The sequence below is a fragment of the Eubalaena glacialis genome, chromosome 2 (assembly GCF_028564815.1).
Source record: "Eubalaena glacialis isolate mEubGla1 chromosome 2, mEubGla1.1.hap2.+ XY, whole genome shotgun sequence".
NCBI lineage: Eukaryota > Metazoa > Chordata > Mammalia > Artiodactyla > Balaenidae > Eubalaena > Eubalaena glacialis.
In genome coordinates this window covers 157,896,956-157,916,704 of record NC_083717.1, presented here as the reverse complement: position 1 = coordinate 157,916,704, position 19,749 = coordinate 157,896,956, and the positions used below count along the sequence as shown (strand labels likewise).

At 39.0% G+C, this 19,749-nt stretch overlaps 2 protein-coding genes across 2 annotated transcripts in view; one reads left to right on the top strand and one right to left on the bottom strand.

Annotated features, from left to right (window-relative positions):
- SYNE2 (spectrin repeat containing nuclear envelope protein 2) overlaps positions 1-19,263 on the bottom strand; it is a 318,208-nt gene extending 298,945 nt beyond the window's left edge. Inside the window, exon 1 of the mRNA XM_061180891.1 lies at positions 19,023-19,263. The gene's annotated coding sequence lies outside the window, so the exon portion shown is untranslated. The remainder of the gene's footprint in view (positions 1-19,022) is intronic.
- On the top strand, positions 18,161-19,462 carry LOC133084714 (basic proline-rich protein-like). Its single transcript, XM_061181484.1, has 3 exons — positions 18,161-18,273; positions 18,621-19,313; positions 19,423-19,462. Exons 1-3 carry the CDS (start codon positions 18,248-18,250, stop codon positions 19,460-19,462), a joined length of 759 nt encoding a protein of 252 aa, XP_061037467.1. The 5' UTR covers positions 18,161-18,247.
- Positions 19,463-19,749: the final 287 nt, after the last annotated feature.

Below are 19,749 nucleotides of genomic sequence, written 5' to 3'. Positions count from 1 at the left end.
TGAACATAAGATGATTACCAAAGCAGTCAAAAGGAACAACTAGAGATAAGCCAGCACACTGCAACAAAAGATCCCGCATGCCACAACTACGACCCAATGCAGCCATAAATAAATAAATAAATAAATAAAATTTTTTAAAAGGGGGTGGGGGGTAGGCTGCTGGTACCACCCCAGAGATGTGAATGCGGTCAGGCCTTGATCTATTTCAAGTCCTTAGGCGCTCAGGGTCTACCCAAGAGGTATCCACACTGGGAGAATTTGGAGGTAGAGGCCTCTATGTGTGAATCACCTTATGAAGTCCCACCGGAGAGAAGGAAGAAAGAGTACTCAAAAACTGAGACACTTTAGCTTTCTAAGGTCAATCTATAGCAAATTCGTGTGATCAGCTCAGGAAAAAGGTAGGACCCTCAGGTCCATCACAGTTTAAACCAGAATCACTGGGGTTCAGACCCGGTCCACAGACCTCCCTAGAGCGCAACAAAGTTAAACAGAGGGATCTTCTAAGATACACCCCTTGCAACAGGCACTTTGGCCAGAGATCCTCTTCCATCCTGAGGTTTCTGGCATGGTCTGGGGCTTCGGGACCCTGGAGAGGGCATCAGCCAGCTCTTCCACCTCAGCAGCCGAGCATCACCATGGTGACACACTGTTAGCCCTAGTCCCTCAAATACACCTGCCTAAAGATTCATGCCAAAAAACAGAAAACAAAAATGTACTGTAAATATTTACATTTTGAAAGTTTTATTTGTTATTTTTTAAGATGTGAAGTTCAGACATAGAAAACAAACTTACGGTTACCAAAGGGGAAGGGGGGGAGGGATAAATTAGGAGGTTGGGATTAACATATACACACTACTATATATAAAATAGATAACCAACAAGGACTTACTGTATAGCATAGGGAACTATATTCAATATTTTATAATAACCTATAAGGGAAAAGAATATATATCTGAATCACTGTGCTGTACACCTGAAACTAACATGACACTGTAAATCAACTATACTTCAATTTAAAAAAAAAAAAAAAAAAAGTGAGGTTTTTTTCCCTCCACGTTCTGGGCACTATTAATGAGTATTTCTTAACTCACCCAATGCTTTTTTCTGTTCTGTTAGTCTAAATCAATCAAAGGACTTTCACTTCACCAGTCCCATTGTGCAACATCCCATCAAGGTCTGTGATTCCAAAAAGCAGGCGACAGCTTGAGTGAACCGGTCCAGTAACACCAGTGCACCTCCTCCACCCCAAGCTCAGCTTCCCCTTACAAGAAGGAAGTGATAGGGTTGGAAGACAGCCCTAAAATGTTGTCATTGTTATTGTGAACCTTTAAATAGACCTTTGAATCTGTAAAAGATTTGGGGTTCTGCTCAAAAAGATCCTGTGGGAAAGTCAGTGCTGCTAGCCCCATCTTCCACTTTTATCTACATCACATGCTACATTATTACTAGAAACTAGGAATCATAAAGTGAAAACTAACCCCCCAAAAATGAAATCAGGATTATTCAAAAATCAAAGACTGAAAGGGTTCTCTTTATTCATGTGATGATGAAGTTAAAATTAATTTGGATGACACCATCTCTGAGAACTCTGCTTGTCTGCTAGTTTTAACTGCATGTCCTCTGCACAACAGAATTTCTTTAAACACTTTTCCCCTTTGACGTTTTTTAATCTTCTACATCATTAAATGAATTTTATATGGCAAAACATGCAAAGAAAAGGAGAATTTCAGAACACCTGTGGTAATATTCATTTCGACTAAAAATACAGAAAGCTAAAATAAAAATGCAGTTTATTTTCAAAATGTTTAATATATTGCTAATTTTTTAAGCAAGATTTTTGTTTTCACTTTGGGATTACACACTTAAAGCCCATAGTTTTGTCTCTTTATGCCTCTAAAAATAGAAATGTTTCTTTTGAACAACACTCTTAAAGTTCTGGCTGTTCCCAGGACAGAAGAGACTAGTTAATCAGCAATTTTTAAGAGAAGGGAGCTCAGGCAGGTTACAGAAATTCTTCCCGGGAACCCTTGGCCTATCCTCCATCCACAATATCCAGCAAATTACAGTACTTTGTTAGCTCCCAACAACAAAAGAGACCTACAGAGCCAGGAGGGTGGGAGTGAGGCAGTGGAGAGGGGGAGGGCAGGGGCGGGGTTGCTGGGGGATTGGCGGTGGGGGGGGAGGCGGAAGCGATGCTCCAGGAAAAGGCAACCTCCAGTATTAAAAGTATTTTTAAATGTTTTTGTCCTTTTGTACAACAAAAAGAAGGTTAAAAAAATTTAAATGAACAAAACATTGGATGCTCTGAAGGATGGCTATCTAACAAATGCAGTAATTTGTAAGTAGAAAGAAACAAGGAAGAGAGGGAAGGAAGCAAAGAAGGCAGGAAAGCAAAACCAATAGGAAGATTACACTTCAAGCCTGCGAAAGGTTTAACTGTCCTAATCCTGGTGTTTAAGATCCTTGAAAACAATAACCTTCTAGAAAGCAGATACAAATAGCCAACAAAAGAACAAACAGCCTAACATGTACCTCTGTCAAGTTCCTGCACACTGGGGAAAAAAAAGGGGAGGGAACCAAAATCATGAACCACCCAGATAGTTCATTTTTTTTAATTTTTATTTTATATTGGAGTGGAGTTGAGTAACAATGTTGTGTTAGTTTCAGGTGTACAGCAAAGTGATTCAATTATACATATACATGTATCTATTCTTTTTCAAATTCTTTTCCCATTTAAGTTACTACAGAGTATTAAGCAGAGTTCCCTGTGCTTTACAGTAGGTCCTTGTTGGTTATGTAACAACCCAGAGAGTTTAAATAGTGAAAGTTCCTGGAAGAACTTCCTGAGCAATGGCCTCAGTCCTTCCATTCACTTTATAGTTTCCTTTATATGCTGTGGCCCATTTGGGGTTCACTAAGGAGGCAAGGGCACCACCCATTTTCCTGCTTTTGATTTAATAAAGAAAAAAAGAACTTTATAATTTCCCATAAAGGCTTTCCTCCCACACTTTAGAGTTACAAAGAAGTCAACCTTTTCACCTACAGGACCATGTAAATATAGGGAAATTAAGTCTATCTTCACAATCAAGAATGTTAAGACTATGTCAAACCCATTCTAAATATGGAGCATGTCCATGTCTACAGTCACAGGTGATGTCACTGGTGTACTTGACGTGAACCTGATTCGGGGATACTGAAAGACCCTTTCCAAATGTGAACAGCTATGGAAAGACAAAGCTATGATAGGTTTTATGTGGCTTATATAAGTACAGATGTTAATGAGTATTAAATACTAGTTTCCAAAAAAAACTCAAAAATAATATACTCACAAATCAATAAGGAAAAGACAAACAACCTAACAAGAAAATAAGCAAAAGACCTGAACAGGTGAGAGGGCATTAAAAAAAAAAACAAACTCTAATTACCCAAAAATAAGTGAATAGATAAATAAGCTGTGACATATTCATACATTAGAATATTAAACACTGAAAATGAATAATGAGAGTTATACATGTCAGTATGAATGCATCTCACAAATATAAAGCTGAAGGAAAAAAGCAATTTGTAGAAGAATGCATACAGGATGGTACTAACTATGTACACTCTTAAAAATATTGCTTAGGGGGGTCCACTATGGGTCTGATATTCGGCTAATATACCTTGGCATGGCTGGATCTGTTGCCAGCATCCATTATGAGTGGCAGTGCCCACACACTACCAGGTTGCTAAATACTTTGAAAATCACCATTAACATTCATATGCAACAAAACTGTAAAGAAATGCATGAGAATGATAAACACCAAATTCAGGACAGCTGTGGAAGAAGGGGTCACGACCATGTTAGGAACAATTTGTTTCTTAAGTATCATGCCAAAGCATGTAAGGACTTAAGGGCATGCTGATTTATGCCTTTTCATAGGTTTTAAATAATGCATAATACTTTAAACACACACACACACACACACACACACACACACACACACACATCTATGACAGCAGGAGCTTTGAGCCAGGAATCTGGAGGTAGCATTTTTACTCCTTGTTCTGCCAATTACCAACTGTACCTTGACATCCCTGAATCTTGGTTTGTCATCTGTGAAATATGAGGATTCAGGTATCATTCAGCTCTAAAATTCTGAATTAAATTCAACATGATGGGTGTTGAACTCTCTGGACTCTAATAACGACCCATCACTTCTCTCACTGTACAAGTGTACAAATCATACATGAGACAAGACTTACTGACTCACTATGGATAGCACACGCACATTTTAAAGTCATCCCAGGAATGGCCTTTAATCCCACCACACTCTCTCTTTCGTCATCCTTTGTGATGATGGCAGACCTTTGAGAGCTGGCTGGCTGTGTTTAGGAGAGCAGACCAAAGGATATCGGTAAAGGGGCGGGGACAGTTTAAATGACCCAAGACAAAACATACTTGGTATTTAGTCGTGCTTATAGGTTGTTTTATATAATCATGATACTCCTGAGGTGGAGAAACTGAGATCGTTAACATTAGTGATTTATTCAAGGACATAAAACTGTCTGGGACAAACCCAGGATTTGAATTCATCTTTGGTATCTTAGATAAGTTGAGTTAAGATACTGCTCTTACTCAACTTACGATCTCTCCATTACTTCTCTCACACCCTCAAGACTCGTTTTAGAGAAGAGTTCCCCTCTACTCCCTACAATCCAACTTTGACTAGTTTACCAAGATTTGTACAGCACACAAAGCAAATAAACTAGTAAATCCTTAGATCACTCAGTAAATCACTGTAGATTTTAACATGTAGCTCACAGATTGTGGTACAGAGAAGTTGGTTTAGAAAGTGCTATGACTTAAAAAGTAAATGACATTTCTTCTAATTACTTTAGATTAGGATTTTCATACCATAATTTTAAGGAAATTGTTCTAGGGAAATTTTTTTTAATTCAAACCTTCCCCAAATTAGAGCTCCTTTCAGTCCTTTTTGAGTTTCTGTTTCTCTTTAACTCTTTACTTCCAAGGAACCATCCATTACTGCATTGGTAAGTAGGGAGTTCTAACTAAATACTAGACACCCAGTCTTACCTCACCTTGAAATCTTAGCATTCTGACTGGTTAATGGGAAAGTAGATGAGAAAAAAACAGCTGAAAAATTAACTGTTGTGTGGTTTGGAAGCTGTTTTCTCTAGGGTGCCAGCCAGCAGTGCCACTCTTCAACAGGTATTCATTTGTTTTAAAGATGTTGAATCAAGCAACTATGGAAATACAGGGTGTCTGAAAAAGGGATTTGAGCTCTGAAGTAGTAGAACCTCAAACTGTGAAATCATCCCTTCTCCCAGGCTTCCCCTATGACTTGCTACCGAGTTTGCAAGCTAGTTTCCATCTCATTTCTAAACATGGCAGAAGTTTCTCACCTGAAGAGAAACAACCAGAATTATTTGTTTCTTAGTTTATCCTAAAGATACAGTTCCCAGTTCTGTGGGCACAATTTACGACCTGATAAGAGGTCACATCATCTCAGGGAAAGAACAGAATGTACTTCTGTGTATACAAAATTATCTTTGTTGTTACTTGTAACATGCACAGCGACTCCATTAGAAACTTGTCTGGCTTTAAAAAAAAAATCCTGTATCTGCCCACTTCTAAGGTTACGTTTTCTTCAGTATATCTTCTAGGTCATTAAAATATTTAGAAGTTATATATCTCCCTGTGAAGAAAAACTTCCTAAAACATAAATAATCCTTCTGACCCCTTAACTTCAGTAACTCAGATTACAAAACTCTTAAGTTTTCTTTCCACGGAATTTCAGATTACAGTTTTGAGATTTCTAAGAAATATTTTTTCCTTCTCTCAAAGCCTTCCCCATGGAAAGATCTCTGACCCATCCCCAGCCCCCAAAACTCATATAATATAAAACATCCTCAAAAAGGAATACACCTAAGTAGTTCTCTCCCCATTGGTGAACAATTTGAACACTCGAGAAAATGTCTTATGCATTTTACAATATTTTCCTGAGTAGAACCAAAACTGGAACCCATGAAGAATCTTGAGAAGTAGGACCACAAAGACAAAAGAAAATCTCTGTGTGGTCCTTTGGTTGAAGCTCCTCCAACTTATTTAGTTAAGAAGCGGGGTACTGAGATCTGTATCTGCTTAAAAAGCATACCTCAATATTTGCACATTCCTTCTGACATCTACAGTGCAATAAAAGTGAAATATAGTGATGTCTCCTTTGTTATAGCTTGAGAGTAAGAAGCAGGTAAATTCTGCTTACATGGATGAACAAAATTGTAGGTCCTCTATTTGATAATAATGATAAAACAGTAATAAGTATAGTTAATATTTATTTAGTTTGTAATTTGTGCCAAATATTTTACATGCACCATCCCTTTAATCCTCACAAGACAGACACTACCTACCCCATTTAGGGAAACAGGGAAGTTGAGTAACTTCCCTGAGACCACACAGCAAGTTACTGGCAACTCCTGCTTGAACAGGGTGTGCAGGCTCTGAACTCCATGTCCTTAAAGTTCCTAACAGGCAAGATATATTGAATTGACTAACTTATTCCACAATTCTATAGAGAAATTTACCAGAACACATATTGTCTGAACACTTCAACATATGAAGTAATTAACAGATTAATATAGTTACTAAAATGGGTCTATGTTAGTTTAAATTCACATTCTGTCCTTTCTTCTCTTTAAAATAAACAAATAATAAGATGAAACCTGTTTTTTGTCCACTGTTGCAGTTAACTGGCAAGCTTGTGTAATAAATTAACTAACAGAACTGGTTTAGCAACAAATGAGAAGCTCAAGGTCTCTAAATTCTAATCCTAGGTATGTCACTGATTTGAAAGGTGATCCAACAGCATTTAACATGTTACATTTGATGTTTATAGGGCTCTCAGAACACAGTCTAAAAGAAGAACCTGTATTTATGAAACTTCAATAATAAACCCTAAAACCAAGTATCTGTTTGAAAAGGAAAAAGCTTAAAAACTAGCTATTTTGCCCAATTACTGCCAAGGTTCCAAATGTTCGTAAACATTCAAATGGGATAAACATAGAATTGTTCACAGTGATTATCTCTAGGGACAGAGACAACAGAAATGGAAAGTGGAAATAATATGAGGACAGGCTTTTGCTTTTTAATATCTGTGTGTTGTAATGTGTGTAGTTGGATTTTTGTAATTAAAAAAAAAAAGTTTTTAAGACATGCTCAAAGTCTTCCCAGACTTAATTTTCATCTGCATTCATGAGCTTGACCTCAGGATTACACATTTCGAAGGGGATCACACTAAGGAAAAGAGCATCATTCTCTCTGCCCTGCTCGTCCTCTCCAATCCAACTAAAACAAGGCTCATTTTATAAAGTTAAAACCCACTCGTAGCCAAACTTTTCCATTTCATCAGAAGCAAGAGAAAAAAAAAAATCTTGGAGTACTTCAACCTTCAAGTAGTTCTAAAAGGAAAGGAATATCAGAACTTGAGAAATAAGGTTCATTATGAAACTCCCTCAACATTCTTCAGGTAACAAATACTAACCACCCAATTAGAAGGCGATTCTCTCCTTGTGGTAAAGAATATGTAATGAGAGCCTGAATGAAGAAATGATGAAAAGTGCCACAGAGGGCAGCCCACTGCCTTCAGTACCCACTCACTCATTCTTCCTAGCCCCAGCTCTCCTCTTGCTCCCAAGAGCTTGAAGAGAACAGTAAAAGTGAGAAATGCTTTGAAATTAGGGTAGATATTTAAATAATATCAGGCCTCTTCTCAGCTTCTATTTCTTCATCAATAAAAATACTATTTGTTTCCAATAATGATTTGTGAAGATGCTTAGCATAAAACCTGAGACATAGTAGGTGCATAATAAATGTTAGCTTCCTTCTTTCAGAACTAAATTTCCAGCTGCCAGCTAGATGTCCACTAATCTTTGAGCTCAAAAGACCCATTAGCAGACTTTAAAATAAAGACTGTTACAAGAGACAAAGAAGGACAGAATGGATAAAGATGTGGTGTATATAATATAACATATAATATATATATTATATATAATGGAATATTACTCATAAAAAGAATGAAATAATGCCATTTGCAGCAACATGGATGGACCTAGAGATTATCATACTAAGTGAAGTAAGCCAGACAGAGAAAGACAAATATCATATGATATCACTTATATGCGGAATCTAAAAATAAATAAATACAAATGAACTTATTTATAAAACAGAAAGAGACTCACAGACATAGAAAACAAACTTATGGTTACCAAAGGGGAAGGGGGGGGACGGATATACTAGGATGTTGGGATTAACATATACACACTACTATATATAAAACAGATAACCAACAAGGACCTACTGTATAGCACAGGAAACTATACTCAATATTTTGTAATAACCTATAAGGGAAAAGAATCTGGAAAGGAATATATACATGTATGTGTGTATATGTATGTGTGTGTGTGTGTGTGTGTGTGTGTGTATATATATTTTAAAAACTGAAACACTGTGCTGTACCCCTGAAACTAACATGACACTGTAAATCAACTATAGTTCGATTAAAAAAAAAAAGACCCATTAGCCCACCCCATCACCAGACCATCGGTTTTCTCCCACACTTTCTCCCTGTGGTATCTCTCTCGCAAGTAATGGCAAGTAATGGCACCAATATTCTTTTCAGCACCTAATTTAGAATTCTCTCTCTTCCATCTCATTTTAATCCCCTCTGACTCCGTTCTCTGAATTTCTTCATCACTCACCTGGATTTCTGAAAACATCCTTGTAATTGGACTCCCTGCCTCTCCACTACATCTTTCAGAATGTTATTATGAAATAGAGCTCACACCAAGCACACCCTGCGTGTTCCCACTGACAGGAAGAATATGGTCCAAACACTTCCATGAAAAAAACGTCCCAAGATCTAACCACAAAGCATCTATCCAGACCTCTCCCACTACAACCTGCCATGAGCCCTGTGCTTCAGTGTTATTCTTCAGCCCTCAATCTACTCTCCTCCATTCTCCACCCATGAAAGCCCTATTCTACATTCTAGACCCAGCTATACGCCCAGCTCAAATGTCAAATGTTCTCTACAAAACTAGCCCTAACTTCCGCAAAGGTGGCATTAATTACCACAGCACTTTGCTAGCACCTCAGGTGGCACTTCTTTCATTCTGGATCGTATAAGAGTGATTTGTTTACAAGGTTATCTTCCCCCAGTTCCTGCAGAAGGGGAGCCATGTCTGATTCATTGCTGATTGCCCTCTAACACCTGTCACTTAGCCCCTTGTTCACTGCACCCTTGAATTGAATGTAATAACTAGCACTTGTTACTATGTGTTCCACAATGTTCGATTACAGGTACAGTACTATCCGTTACATGTATTGTCTCAGTAATATTCATAACACTCCTATAAGTCATATTTTGGCTTTTGTTTTACAGTTGAGGAAGCTCTACTCAGAGAGGTTTGTAATTTGCCCAAAGTGACACAGCTAGTATATGGCAAAGCCAGGATTTGAACCAGGGTCCATCTGACTTCAGAAGTTACAATCCTAACCATTACACTATACCACAGACATTTCTAAAATCCACTTGTCCTTTAGTACTTATGCACCTGAGAGCATAACTCAAGATCAAGACCCCAGTAAATTATATTTTATCCTATTAGCACATGGAGGCCATTTTTGGTTCTGCTCTGGTCCAGAGTCATAAATGAGCATGTCCACAGTCTTCCAGGTTCCTTTATTTTTCTCTTTTCTTACACCCACCCTCAACCCCCTTAAAAAGAAAAAAAAAAAACAGAAGAGAAATGATTTGGAAGGCAGGGACAGGAAGAGAATGAAATCATTCCTTCATGGCGGAACATACAACATTAACAGTAAGCCTGTAAGGTTTAACAGGCATATATAACCTGAAAGAATATGCTGGATCATTTCAAAACATACTTCCTAGCTCAAACCTGAAATCAGCAGCTGTTGCTAAGAAAACACATAGCCAACTGCGAGACAACATGATGATTCATGAAAGAAGCAAGCTTACCTTCCGAGTCTCAGAAACCATCACCAACAGAGTCTTGGAACCAAATCATCAACCTGTGATTATAAACATTTGGGAGTTTCTTTTCATCTGGCTCAGAAGGAAATATAATCAGTTCTGGACTAAACACTGTTTATAAAATTAATTATTACACAACTGAGTTGGAGCTTCCTAAAATGAAAAAAGTGCCGAGACTACAAAGGTAACATACTTTCTTTTAAACAAAGTCCCATTAACAGAGGAAAAATTTTTACTCAGTGTCATCAAATGAGTAACTACAAAAGACAGTCAAACAAGAGACTGCTAGTCACCTATTTTCTTTGTAAACATACTAGCACGAATAATAAGACACACCTTTAACTGCTTTATAAACAGAATTTATAGTTAATTCTTTATTTTTTTCTTTCTGAATCACTAGCTCAAAATTTTGAACTAAAAGCTCTAGCATGCATTATTCTATCAAACAATCCCATCAAACATTGACTATAACCTACCTTAGTACTAATAGCTCAGGTGCATTTGAGTTGTAGGGTTTTTTTAAATTTATTTGGGGGGCATGGGGAACAATCTTGAACAGCTTTATTTATTTTGTTGCAATTTACACTTCAGATAAAAATTACTTCTGAGTAATTAGCATTTTTTAAATGAAAATTAGCTAACTCCTATGGTACGACCCATTAATTAATGTATCATTCAAAAGCAACCAAACACGAAGAGCTCAGTCGTATTACTATCAGCTTTTCCTCAGGATATCACAACTTGTACTCCAAAGCCACAGTGGGAGAAAACAGGTAGTCTTCTATCTGTTTGTGAAAAGTCTGTGAAAGTTAATTCTGTCCCCTTTCTCCAAACATGAACTGTCTTATAGCCTGAGCTCTAACCTTGATAAGACTGTGTGTAGCACATAGATTAAGATAAGTGGATTTATTTTTTAAGATGTATTGTCCATCCCTAAATGTTGACTACCTTTATCTTTCCAAATGAGGCAACATAACTGCCGAAATGAGTAATGAGAAATTTTAATTTAAATATATTAAAAATTTGCCTAGAAATCTGCAAAACCTTTTTATAATACCATCCTTCCTAAAAAGTTACCTTTCAAATTAAAGTTTCCCCTTCAAGCACACTATTTCAATTTTGGCAGCACATGGATATATTTTTCTTACTATTCTGGAATACTATTTATAAATATAATGTATATATTGCTATAATGATGATGAGGGTACATAAAATATTTTCACTGTTGTAACCAGTATATTTATTTTTAATGGATTTTATACTAATAGGAATATATATTCACCTGCCCACACTACTGTTTTGTTTTACTCATCTTTTGTGTAAATGAACTCCAGACAAACTTTATCTATAATTTAACATGGAAACATGAAACGGCTATATGTGATTCGGTTTCAAATTCATCTCTAGCAACTTAATAGCTCAAATAATTTAAAATCTAATTATTTATTGATGAAATGATATGATGTGTGGAATTTACTTCAAAATAACCCAGCACAGGGGGGATAGGTGAGGGTGTAGGTAAAACCAAATTGGCAGGATGTGATAGCTATTGACACTGAGTAATGTTTACATAGGAGTTCATTTCACTATTATCTCTGCTTTTGAATATGTACTTAAAATTTTTCACAATAAAGTTTTTTTTAATCTAATTTACTTTTGTCCCAGTGTCAGGCATATCTTTACCATTTTGAATTCCTGTTTTACCCGCATAGCATTAACGTTTTACGTACCAATTCATTCGTGCTAAAACAGTTCTTAAAGTACAATACAACGGGGTAAATATCACATTTCTAAACCATATTTGTAGAAATTAAGACCTGGGGAAAAAAATCTCAGAGATCATCTAATGGTCTATGCCACTGGTTCACAATCTTGAGCGTGCATCAAAATCACTTGGAAGACTTGTTAAACACAGATTGCTGGGCCCCACCCTGTAGGTTTCTGAACCAGTAGGTTTGATGCTACTGGTTCCTGGACCACACTGTAAGAACCGCTGCTCGAGGCTTACTCCCATTGCCCAGTTCATATATCCATTCCACCAATTACCACATTGGAACGCATGCTTCTCTACTTGTGGGCCTTTCTCTTATGAGACAGTTAGCTTTCGAAGGGCAAGGGACATAAATTTTCATCAATGTGCCAGAGCCCAGATTGAATAAATATTTACAAAGTAAATTAATTTGTTGGATGAGTTAAGTTTTCTCACTCATTTATAGCTGAGTGTTTGTCAATGTATTAACATTCAGAATAGGAGCACATTTACATACCCAGATGGAAAGGAGCTACTCATTGATAAAGGAAAACTAAAAGTCAGCTGGAACCAAAGCAACAAGTAGATAGCAAATTTTGACGAGTTCTAGAACTGCATCTCAGATTGGAGTTTTCAGTCAAATATGGACACTGACAAGCAGAAGCTTGAGGCTCACTTTGTCAAATGTGTTACTCTGACCTGAGGAGCTATAACCAAGTGCTCTTCATCTCATACACCACTGAAAGAAAGAAGTGCTTTCAAACTCATCTATCAAAGTTTCTCAGGGTCTGGAAAATGTCAGCATGGGAGGACAGACTCTTTCTGCCTATCCATTTCCCTTTTCCTAATGCTGCCCAAAGGAAAGAAAAGAAGTACAGCACACCCATCAGTGCCTGTCTGGAGAGTTCTCCAAGTCCAGGTGTTCTGAATCTTGTAATACACCACAGTATCCTGAAGTATCCTTCTATTACAGCAATGATCAGCTCAATGACAATTCAGTGGATTTAGTTTAAGAAAATGAACTATGCTCTGATTTCCAAATACCACTACCTCTTTAATGTTTATTCTAAAATTACAAGTTAGAATATATTCATAAATATGAATCCAATAACCTCAATATGTATGATTTCTTCATTTTCATTTAATAATAGTAAAACATAGAATATAACCGTGTAACCATGGGTCAATATATGATTTTTTTCTTGTTATTTAGATCCCTTAAAAAAATAATTGACTGCTCAAACAAAAAATAATAATGTAGTGTAGGGTCTATAACAGACAAAAAGTAAAATGTATGACAATAGCACAAAGCAGAGAGACATGGGAAATATACTATTACAAGGCTTTCATTGAAGTGGTATAATATAACACTTGAAGTTAAACTGTGATAAGTTAAAGATGTATACTCTAAACCCTAAAGCAAACACTAAAATAACAAAATAAAGAATGACAGGTAGGGAATTCCCTGGCAGTCCAGTGGTTTCACTGCCGAGGGCATGGATTCAAACCCTGGTCAGGGAACTAAGATCCCAGAAGCCATGGGGTGCAGCCAAATTTAAAAAAAAAAAAAAAAAAGAGAGAGAGTGGCATGGACTTATATATACTACCAAATGTAAAATAGATAGCTAGTGGGAAGCAGCTGCATAGCACAGGGAGATCAGCTCAGTGCTTTGTGACCACCTAGAGGGGTAGGATAGGGAGGGTGGTAGGGAGATGCAAGAGGGAGGAGATATGGGGATATATGTATACGTATAGCTGATTCACTTTGTTATACAGCAGAAACTAACACACCATTGTTAAGCAATTATACTCCAATAAAGATGTTAAAAAAATAAAAATTAAAATTTATAAAAGAATGAGTGCTAATAAGCAAAAAAAAAGGATATAAACTATAATGACCAAAATTCAATTAATCCAATCAAGGAGAGAAAAAGAGAAAAAAGGAAACAAAGAACAGATGAGAAAAACAGAAAACAAATAGCAAGATTATACATTTAAAGTGAACCATAATCAATAATCATTTTAAATATAAATGGCCTAAATACCAGAATTAAAAGTCAGAGATTGTCACGTGGGGTAAAAAAAGCAATACCCTTCAAGGAGAAGAAGGATAACTCTCTACTCCTTAAATGTGGGCTACACATAGTGACTTCCATCTAAAAAAGCAAAGGACAGAACAGGGAGAAAAGAGTAACTTTATAGGAGGGAAACCTGACAAACACTACCTCAGCCAGGTAATCAAGGTTAACATGAACAGTGATGTCATGTTGATGGTATGTTCCCTTGACATTGTATAATTAGAATACACAGTCTTTTCAAGCACACACAAAACATTTACCAAAATTAATGATATTCTGGGCTTTAAAATAACTCTCAGTAAATACAAAAGAATTTGAGCCATATAAGTTATGCTCTTTGACAATAAGAAAACTAAATTTAGAAATTAATAACAGAAAGATGCCTGGAAAATCCACAAATGTCTGGAAACTAAGTAATAAACTCCTAAGTAACTCAAGGTCAAACAATAAATCCAAAGAAAAATTTTTAAGCATTTTGAACTGAATAAAAATGAAATCACACCCTATTTAAATTTGTGAGAATTCCCTAAAGCAGTACGGTACTTAGGAAATTTACAGAACTAAACACCTATATCAGAAATGAAAAAAGGTCGCAGTGACTTGAATAAGAAGAGTAAAATTAAACTCAAAGTAAGTAGAAGAAAGGAAATAATAATAAGGATCAGAGTAAAAATCAATTAAACAGAAGACAGAAAATATAAATGAAACCAAGAGCTGATTCATCGAGGTCAATAAAATTGATAAACCTCTAGCCTAGTGTTTCTCAACCTTGACACTACTGACATTTCGGCTGAATGATTCTTTGTTGAGAGGATCTCTCCTGTTCATTGCAGCATCTTTAGCAGCATCCCTGGCCTTGACCCACTAGATGCCAATAGCAAATACCCACCCACCCCACCCCACCACATTGTCTCCAGACATTATCTCATCTCCAAAACATGTTAAGTGTTCCTGGTGGCAGTAGGGTAAACTTCAACCCTTACTCCGGCTCCATAAACAAAAATTAACTCAAAGTAGATGGACCTAAATGTAAAACGAAAGACTTCATGGTTTTACATTCTTTTATAGAGTTTTCCTATGAGTTTTATAACTCTAAGGAAAAAAATCTTTGTGACCTTGAGTTAGGCAAAGATTTATTAGGTATAACACCAAAAGTATAATCCATAAAAGAATAAATTGATATATCGGACTTTAGTAAAATTTAAAACTTCTTCAAAGATCTGTTAAGAGAATGTAAGATGAGCAATAGACTGAAAGTAAATATTTGCAAATCATGTATCTGATAAAGGACTTGTATCCAGAATACATAAAAAACTCTCAAAACTCAATAAGGAAGTAACTAACCCAATTAAAAATGAGCAAAAAATGCAAAGAGAAACTTCAACAACAAAAAAAGATATTATATGGATGGTAAATATGCACATCATTGGTCATCAGGGAAATGCAAATTAAAACCACAATGAGATACCACTACACATCTAACAGAATGGCTATGAAAGTTTAACCATACCAAGTGTTGACAAGGATGCAGAGCAACTGGAACCCTCACGCACTAATTTGGGAATGTAAAATGATATAACCACTTTGGGAAAGTATGGGAGTTTCTTTAAAAGTTAAACATACACCTACCATATGATCTAGCCATTCTGCTCCTAGAAAGTAGGTGTCCATACAAAGACTGAACATAATGTTCACAGCAGCTTTATTTTTAATAGCCAAAAACTGGAAAAAACCAAACGTCCATCAATAGGTGAATGGATAAATGAACTTGGGTATACCCATACAATAGAACACCACTCAGCAATAAAAAGGAATCAACTACTGATACACACAACAACATAGATGAATCTCAAAATAATTATGTTGAGTGAAAGAAACCAGACCAAAAAAGAACATACTATGTGATACCAGTCATATAAAATTCTGAAAATACGAAATAATCCATAGGGTCAGAGCTACCACTGGTTACTTGGGAAAGAAGGATGCAGGGTGTAGGGAGGGACCAGAGGGAAAGATGGATTCACAGATCTATACATAAGTCAAAAACTCATCAAATTTAACACTCTAAAATATGCGGCTTACTGTATGTCAATTACATTCAATTAAGCTGTTTATAAAATTATCACACAAAACGAGAAAGGCTAGACAGCTTAAGATAAAAACAATCAAAAAAGAACTTAACCTGCAATTTCACAAAGAATTACAGGCTTTAAATACAAGTGATTTTACAGTATTCCAGACACAATCCTTTATTTTGTAAAAGTAGGAAAGGGGATACATGACTCAGGTAATTGGTAAATATGAAAGTAAGAAAAAAAAAAAAAAGAGAGAACACACAGTGAAGCCCTGAAGAATGGGCTATTGCATTTAACATTAAGATTATTTCTGAATTATAGCTAATCTGAAACATTTCATAATTCTGAAAAAAAGGAAAAATATTTTCATTTTTCCCAATTTGGCCTGCCCCATTCCTAGGCAGAATTAGGTGCTTTCCTCCTCCCACAGCCCCTAGAACACATCTTTTCTAGCACCACCATGTGTGTATTGCAATGGCTTGTCTTCACTAGACAAACAGGTCCATCAGGATACGGACTATGTCTTTTGATGCTGGCATAGTGGTTAAATATAAGTGGAGACTGAGAGCCTGGCTTCCTATCCTAGGCTGTGCAGACTCAGAAAGTTACTTCAGTTTTATAAACTATAAAATAGGGCCAATAGGGTATATATGAGGATTCAATGTGAATGTATCCAAACTTTGGCCTAGGAGGCCCTGCATGATCTGTCACCTGATTACCACTCTCTCATCATTTAGTTCTCTCCCTGCAGCTGACAGTGCTCAGCAACAAGACCTACTCTCAGGTGCAATCAATCCACACGCTATCAAGCTCTTTCCTGACTCAATGCTATCTCCTCTGCTGATCTTCCACGCCTCTCTCCTCTCCTCACCTCCTACCCTACAACACACTGCACTGCAGGACGAGTGGTGTGATCTGATTTACATTTTAAAAACTATGATTAGTTTAGTAATGTCTTTAATGTTCTGCCTATCTTCCCGACTTGCTAAGATAAAGGCGGGAACCACAGCTGTCCTGTGCATTATTATAACTCCAGCACCTAGCACAATACATTGTAAGCATTCAATAAATTTTTATTAGATGAATGAGGTAACCTATGTGAAGCATTTACTGGTACAAAATAAGTATTCCATAAATAGTTATTATTATTATTTGGAACTCCAGAGTCCAGCACAGTGGCTGGCATATGTTAAGAGCTCATCTGAGTAAATGAAAAAATAATTTTGTGAAATTATTGAAAATCTATATTTAAAACATACGGGTAATGACGAATCAATTGCTTTTCACACTTTCCCTTACTTATCAAGACGTGACTGATTCCAGTTTTGAGCTTTACATTAAACTCTCAGTTATGCTATTGAGGGCACAACCTAGAAAAATCCCATTGTGACTCAGTTCTCTAAACATACTGCAATATCCTGCAAAACACAATTAGCACTAATGCACTGAAATGCTTGTAATTTCTAACTGGGTAAACTTATAAGATTTTTTTTAAAAACAATCTTAATGTACAAGGTTGAGCTGACCCAACTGATTTGATTTTGATTTTTGTTGGCTTCAAATAAAGCTCATTAACTCAAACATATGGACAAAGAACTAAGAATTTTCACTTTTTACTTACTTAGACATCTCCAGAGTTTTCACCACGAAAAAACTTAATGAGGATTGCACCTGTTCTCTTCTCCCTCGGGTGCTTGCGGGGGTGGGGGGCGTGATGGCGCAGCTAAGGCCACTCAGTAATTATCTCAGGAAGAGCCCGGGAGAGTCTCAAGAGAGTTTTCCAGAAAGGGAAGGTAACTAAAGAAGGAGTGGTGCATTAAAGTATAAAAACACACCAAATGTTCCATCTCATAAAAGGTGAACACTCAACCCGATGATGTTTACAGTGGCTCAAGGGCGGGCACCCGAGTGGTGAGTGGGTCAGGTATGGTTCCGGGGCTTAACTGTTACCCCAACCCTAAAAGTGGTCAGACTTATCCTAGCACAACCACGTAATATCTGCAAGGAGTTCTTCGGAGCTCTGGAAACTTTTAGGAAAGCAGATGAAAGTTGTTTGAAATCAAACAAACTTTAAAAAAAAAAAAAAAGCGATGCAAAAGTGTTGAGCGGCTAGAAAAAACCTCCTGGGTTTGACTCTGACTTGCTGGTGCATGTACACAATCGTGCCTGCTAGCATCTGGCTCAGACGCTCCCTTCCACTAGGGGAGGAGAAAATAATAACTTTCGGAAATAACAGGCGTCCACAAAGGCAAAGGTTACACAGGACTGCTCAACCTCCATCAAATAAGGTGGCTAATGTTGTTTGGAGCAGCAGATTCCACGTAAGTCTCCCCTCGCTCTTTTTTAACAGAAGAAAAACAACCCAAAAAGGAGAAGGTGCTACCGTCAGACCCTCAATTTCAGACAACAAAGACCCCAAGCAATCGAAATGGAATTAAAATCCTAGCCGTCCAAGCGGCCCCCGCCGAGGAGGCGCTCGGCCGCCGCGGTTGCTACCGTGCCGGGGCCCCCGGGGCCCCCGGGGCCGCGCGCTCTCCAGCCCGGTGAGCCCCGCCCGCAGGTCCTCGGAGACCCGGGGCTAGCCTCGCGCCGCCCACGGTCTGGCAATCTCCGCGCCGCGGCTTTCCGCGTTTTAGCTCACGCGGCGTTCAAAATCTTTCCCGCCCAGGCGTGACGCGAGGAACGAAAACAATCAGCGGACCGCCAGCGCCCGGGCCTGGGCCCGACGCGGGCGACGGGTGGATGGGGGCCGCGCCCCCGGCGCAGCCCCTTTCCCAGGCGGGCGGACCGGCGGGCTAGGGACCGGAGGTGACACAAAGAAGCCGGAGAGACAAACGCCACTCGCTGGCGCTCGCTCCAATCCCCGAAGCGCCCCGCCCGCTGACAAGTTTGCGGCGCCCTCCACGCACCCCGCTCTTCCCACCCGGGCAAAGTTTTCCGTGGCCGGGCTCGGACCCCCGCAGTGGGCCGGGTCCAGTCTCCCGCCGCCCTCGCCCCCGGCTCGGGGACCTTGCCCTCCTTCGCCCCCGCCCCTTCCCCTCCCTCCTGCTCTCCTTCCCTTGCCACAGACCGCTCTCTCCAGGGTGCACCGGGGTGCAGGGGCCCCGCCGCCGCGCTCCCCTGCTGCCGGCCCGGCGAGGGGCGAGGGCGCGGGCTGGAGCCTGCCCGGGTCGGCGCCCCACTCGCCTTGCTCCTTCGATCGCGCCTTTTGCTCGGTCTCCCACTCGCCTTTTAGGTCCAGCGGAAGGCTCGGGGCGCAGCAGAACGCGCTCCGCTCCTCGGCGCTCGGAAAGCTGCAAACCACGCCCCGCGCCTTCCCCGCCCGCCGCCAGCCGCCGAGTCCCGCGCTCGCCGCTCGGCGGCCTGTGTCGAGCCCGCCCGCGAGTGCTGGAGGCGGAGCAGCCGCCTCCCCGCGCAGGCCCTGCCGCAGCCCGGGGCTGGCAACTTTCTTTCCTGTTCTGGAACATCAGAGATGGTCTGAGGGAGATGCTAACTCAGAATGCAGGTTAACCACCGGGGGTGGGGGGGGGGCATGTCACAAACTCCCTCAAATAAGCTTTTCGGGTCGATTTCAGCGAGAAACTCCTCTAACATTCTTGGACTCCGGGGTCTTGGAAGTGGGGGTAAGAGAGGAGATCTGCGAATTAGCTACCAGACCTTGATCAAGTCAGTAAACGTTTGTGAACCCTTTGTAAAATGAGAAATTTGAATTAGATGGCCTTTAAGATCTGGATCAGTATTTCCTATAGCGTGGTCCAGACCTCAGTGTCACCTGGAGGGAAGGGGAGGCACTTGTT

What these genes read in the sequence shown, in the direction of transcription:
- LOC133084714 (XM_061181484.1), top strand. Translation starts at nt 18,248, where the DNA reads ATGTTGTTTGGAGCAGCAGATTCCAC. An exon ending in TTTGGAGCAGCAGATTCCAC is followed by an intron (nt 18,274 to 18,620) that starts GTAAGTCTCCCC and finishes TTTCCCGCCCAG; the next exon opens with GCGTGACGCGAGGAACGAAA. An exon ending in CCCGCGCTCGCCGCTCGGCG is followed by an intron (nt 19,314 to 19,422) that starts GCCTGTGTCGAG and finishes CTGGAACATCAG; the next exon opens with AGATGGTCTGAGGGAGATGC.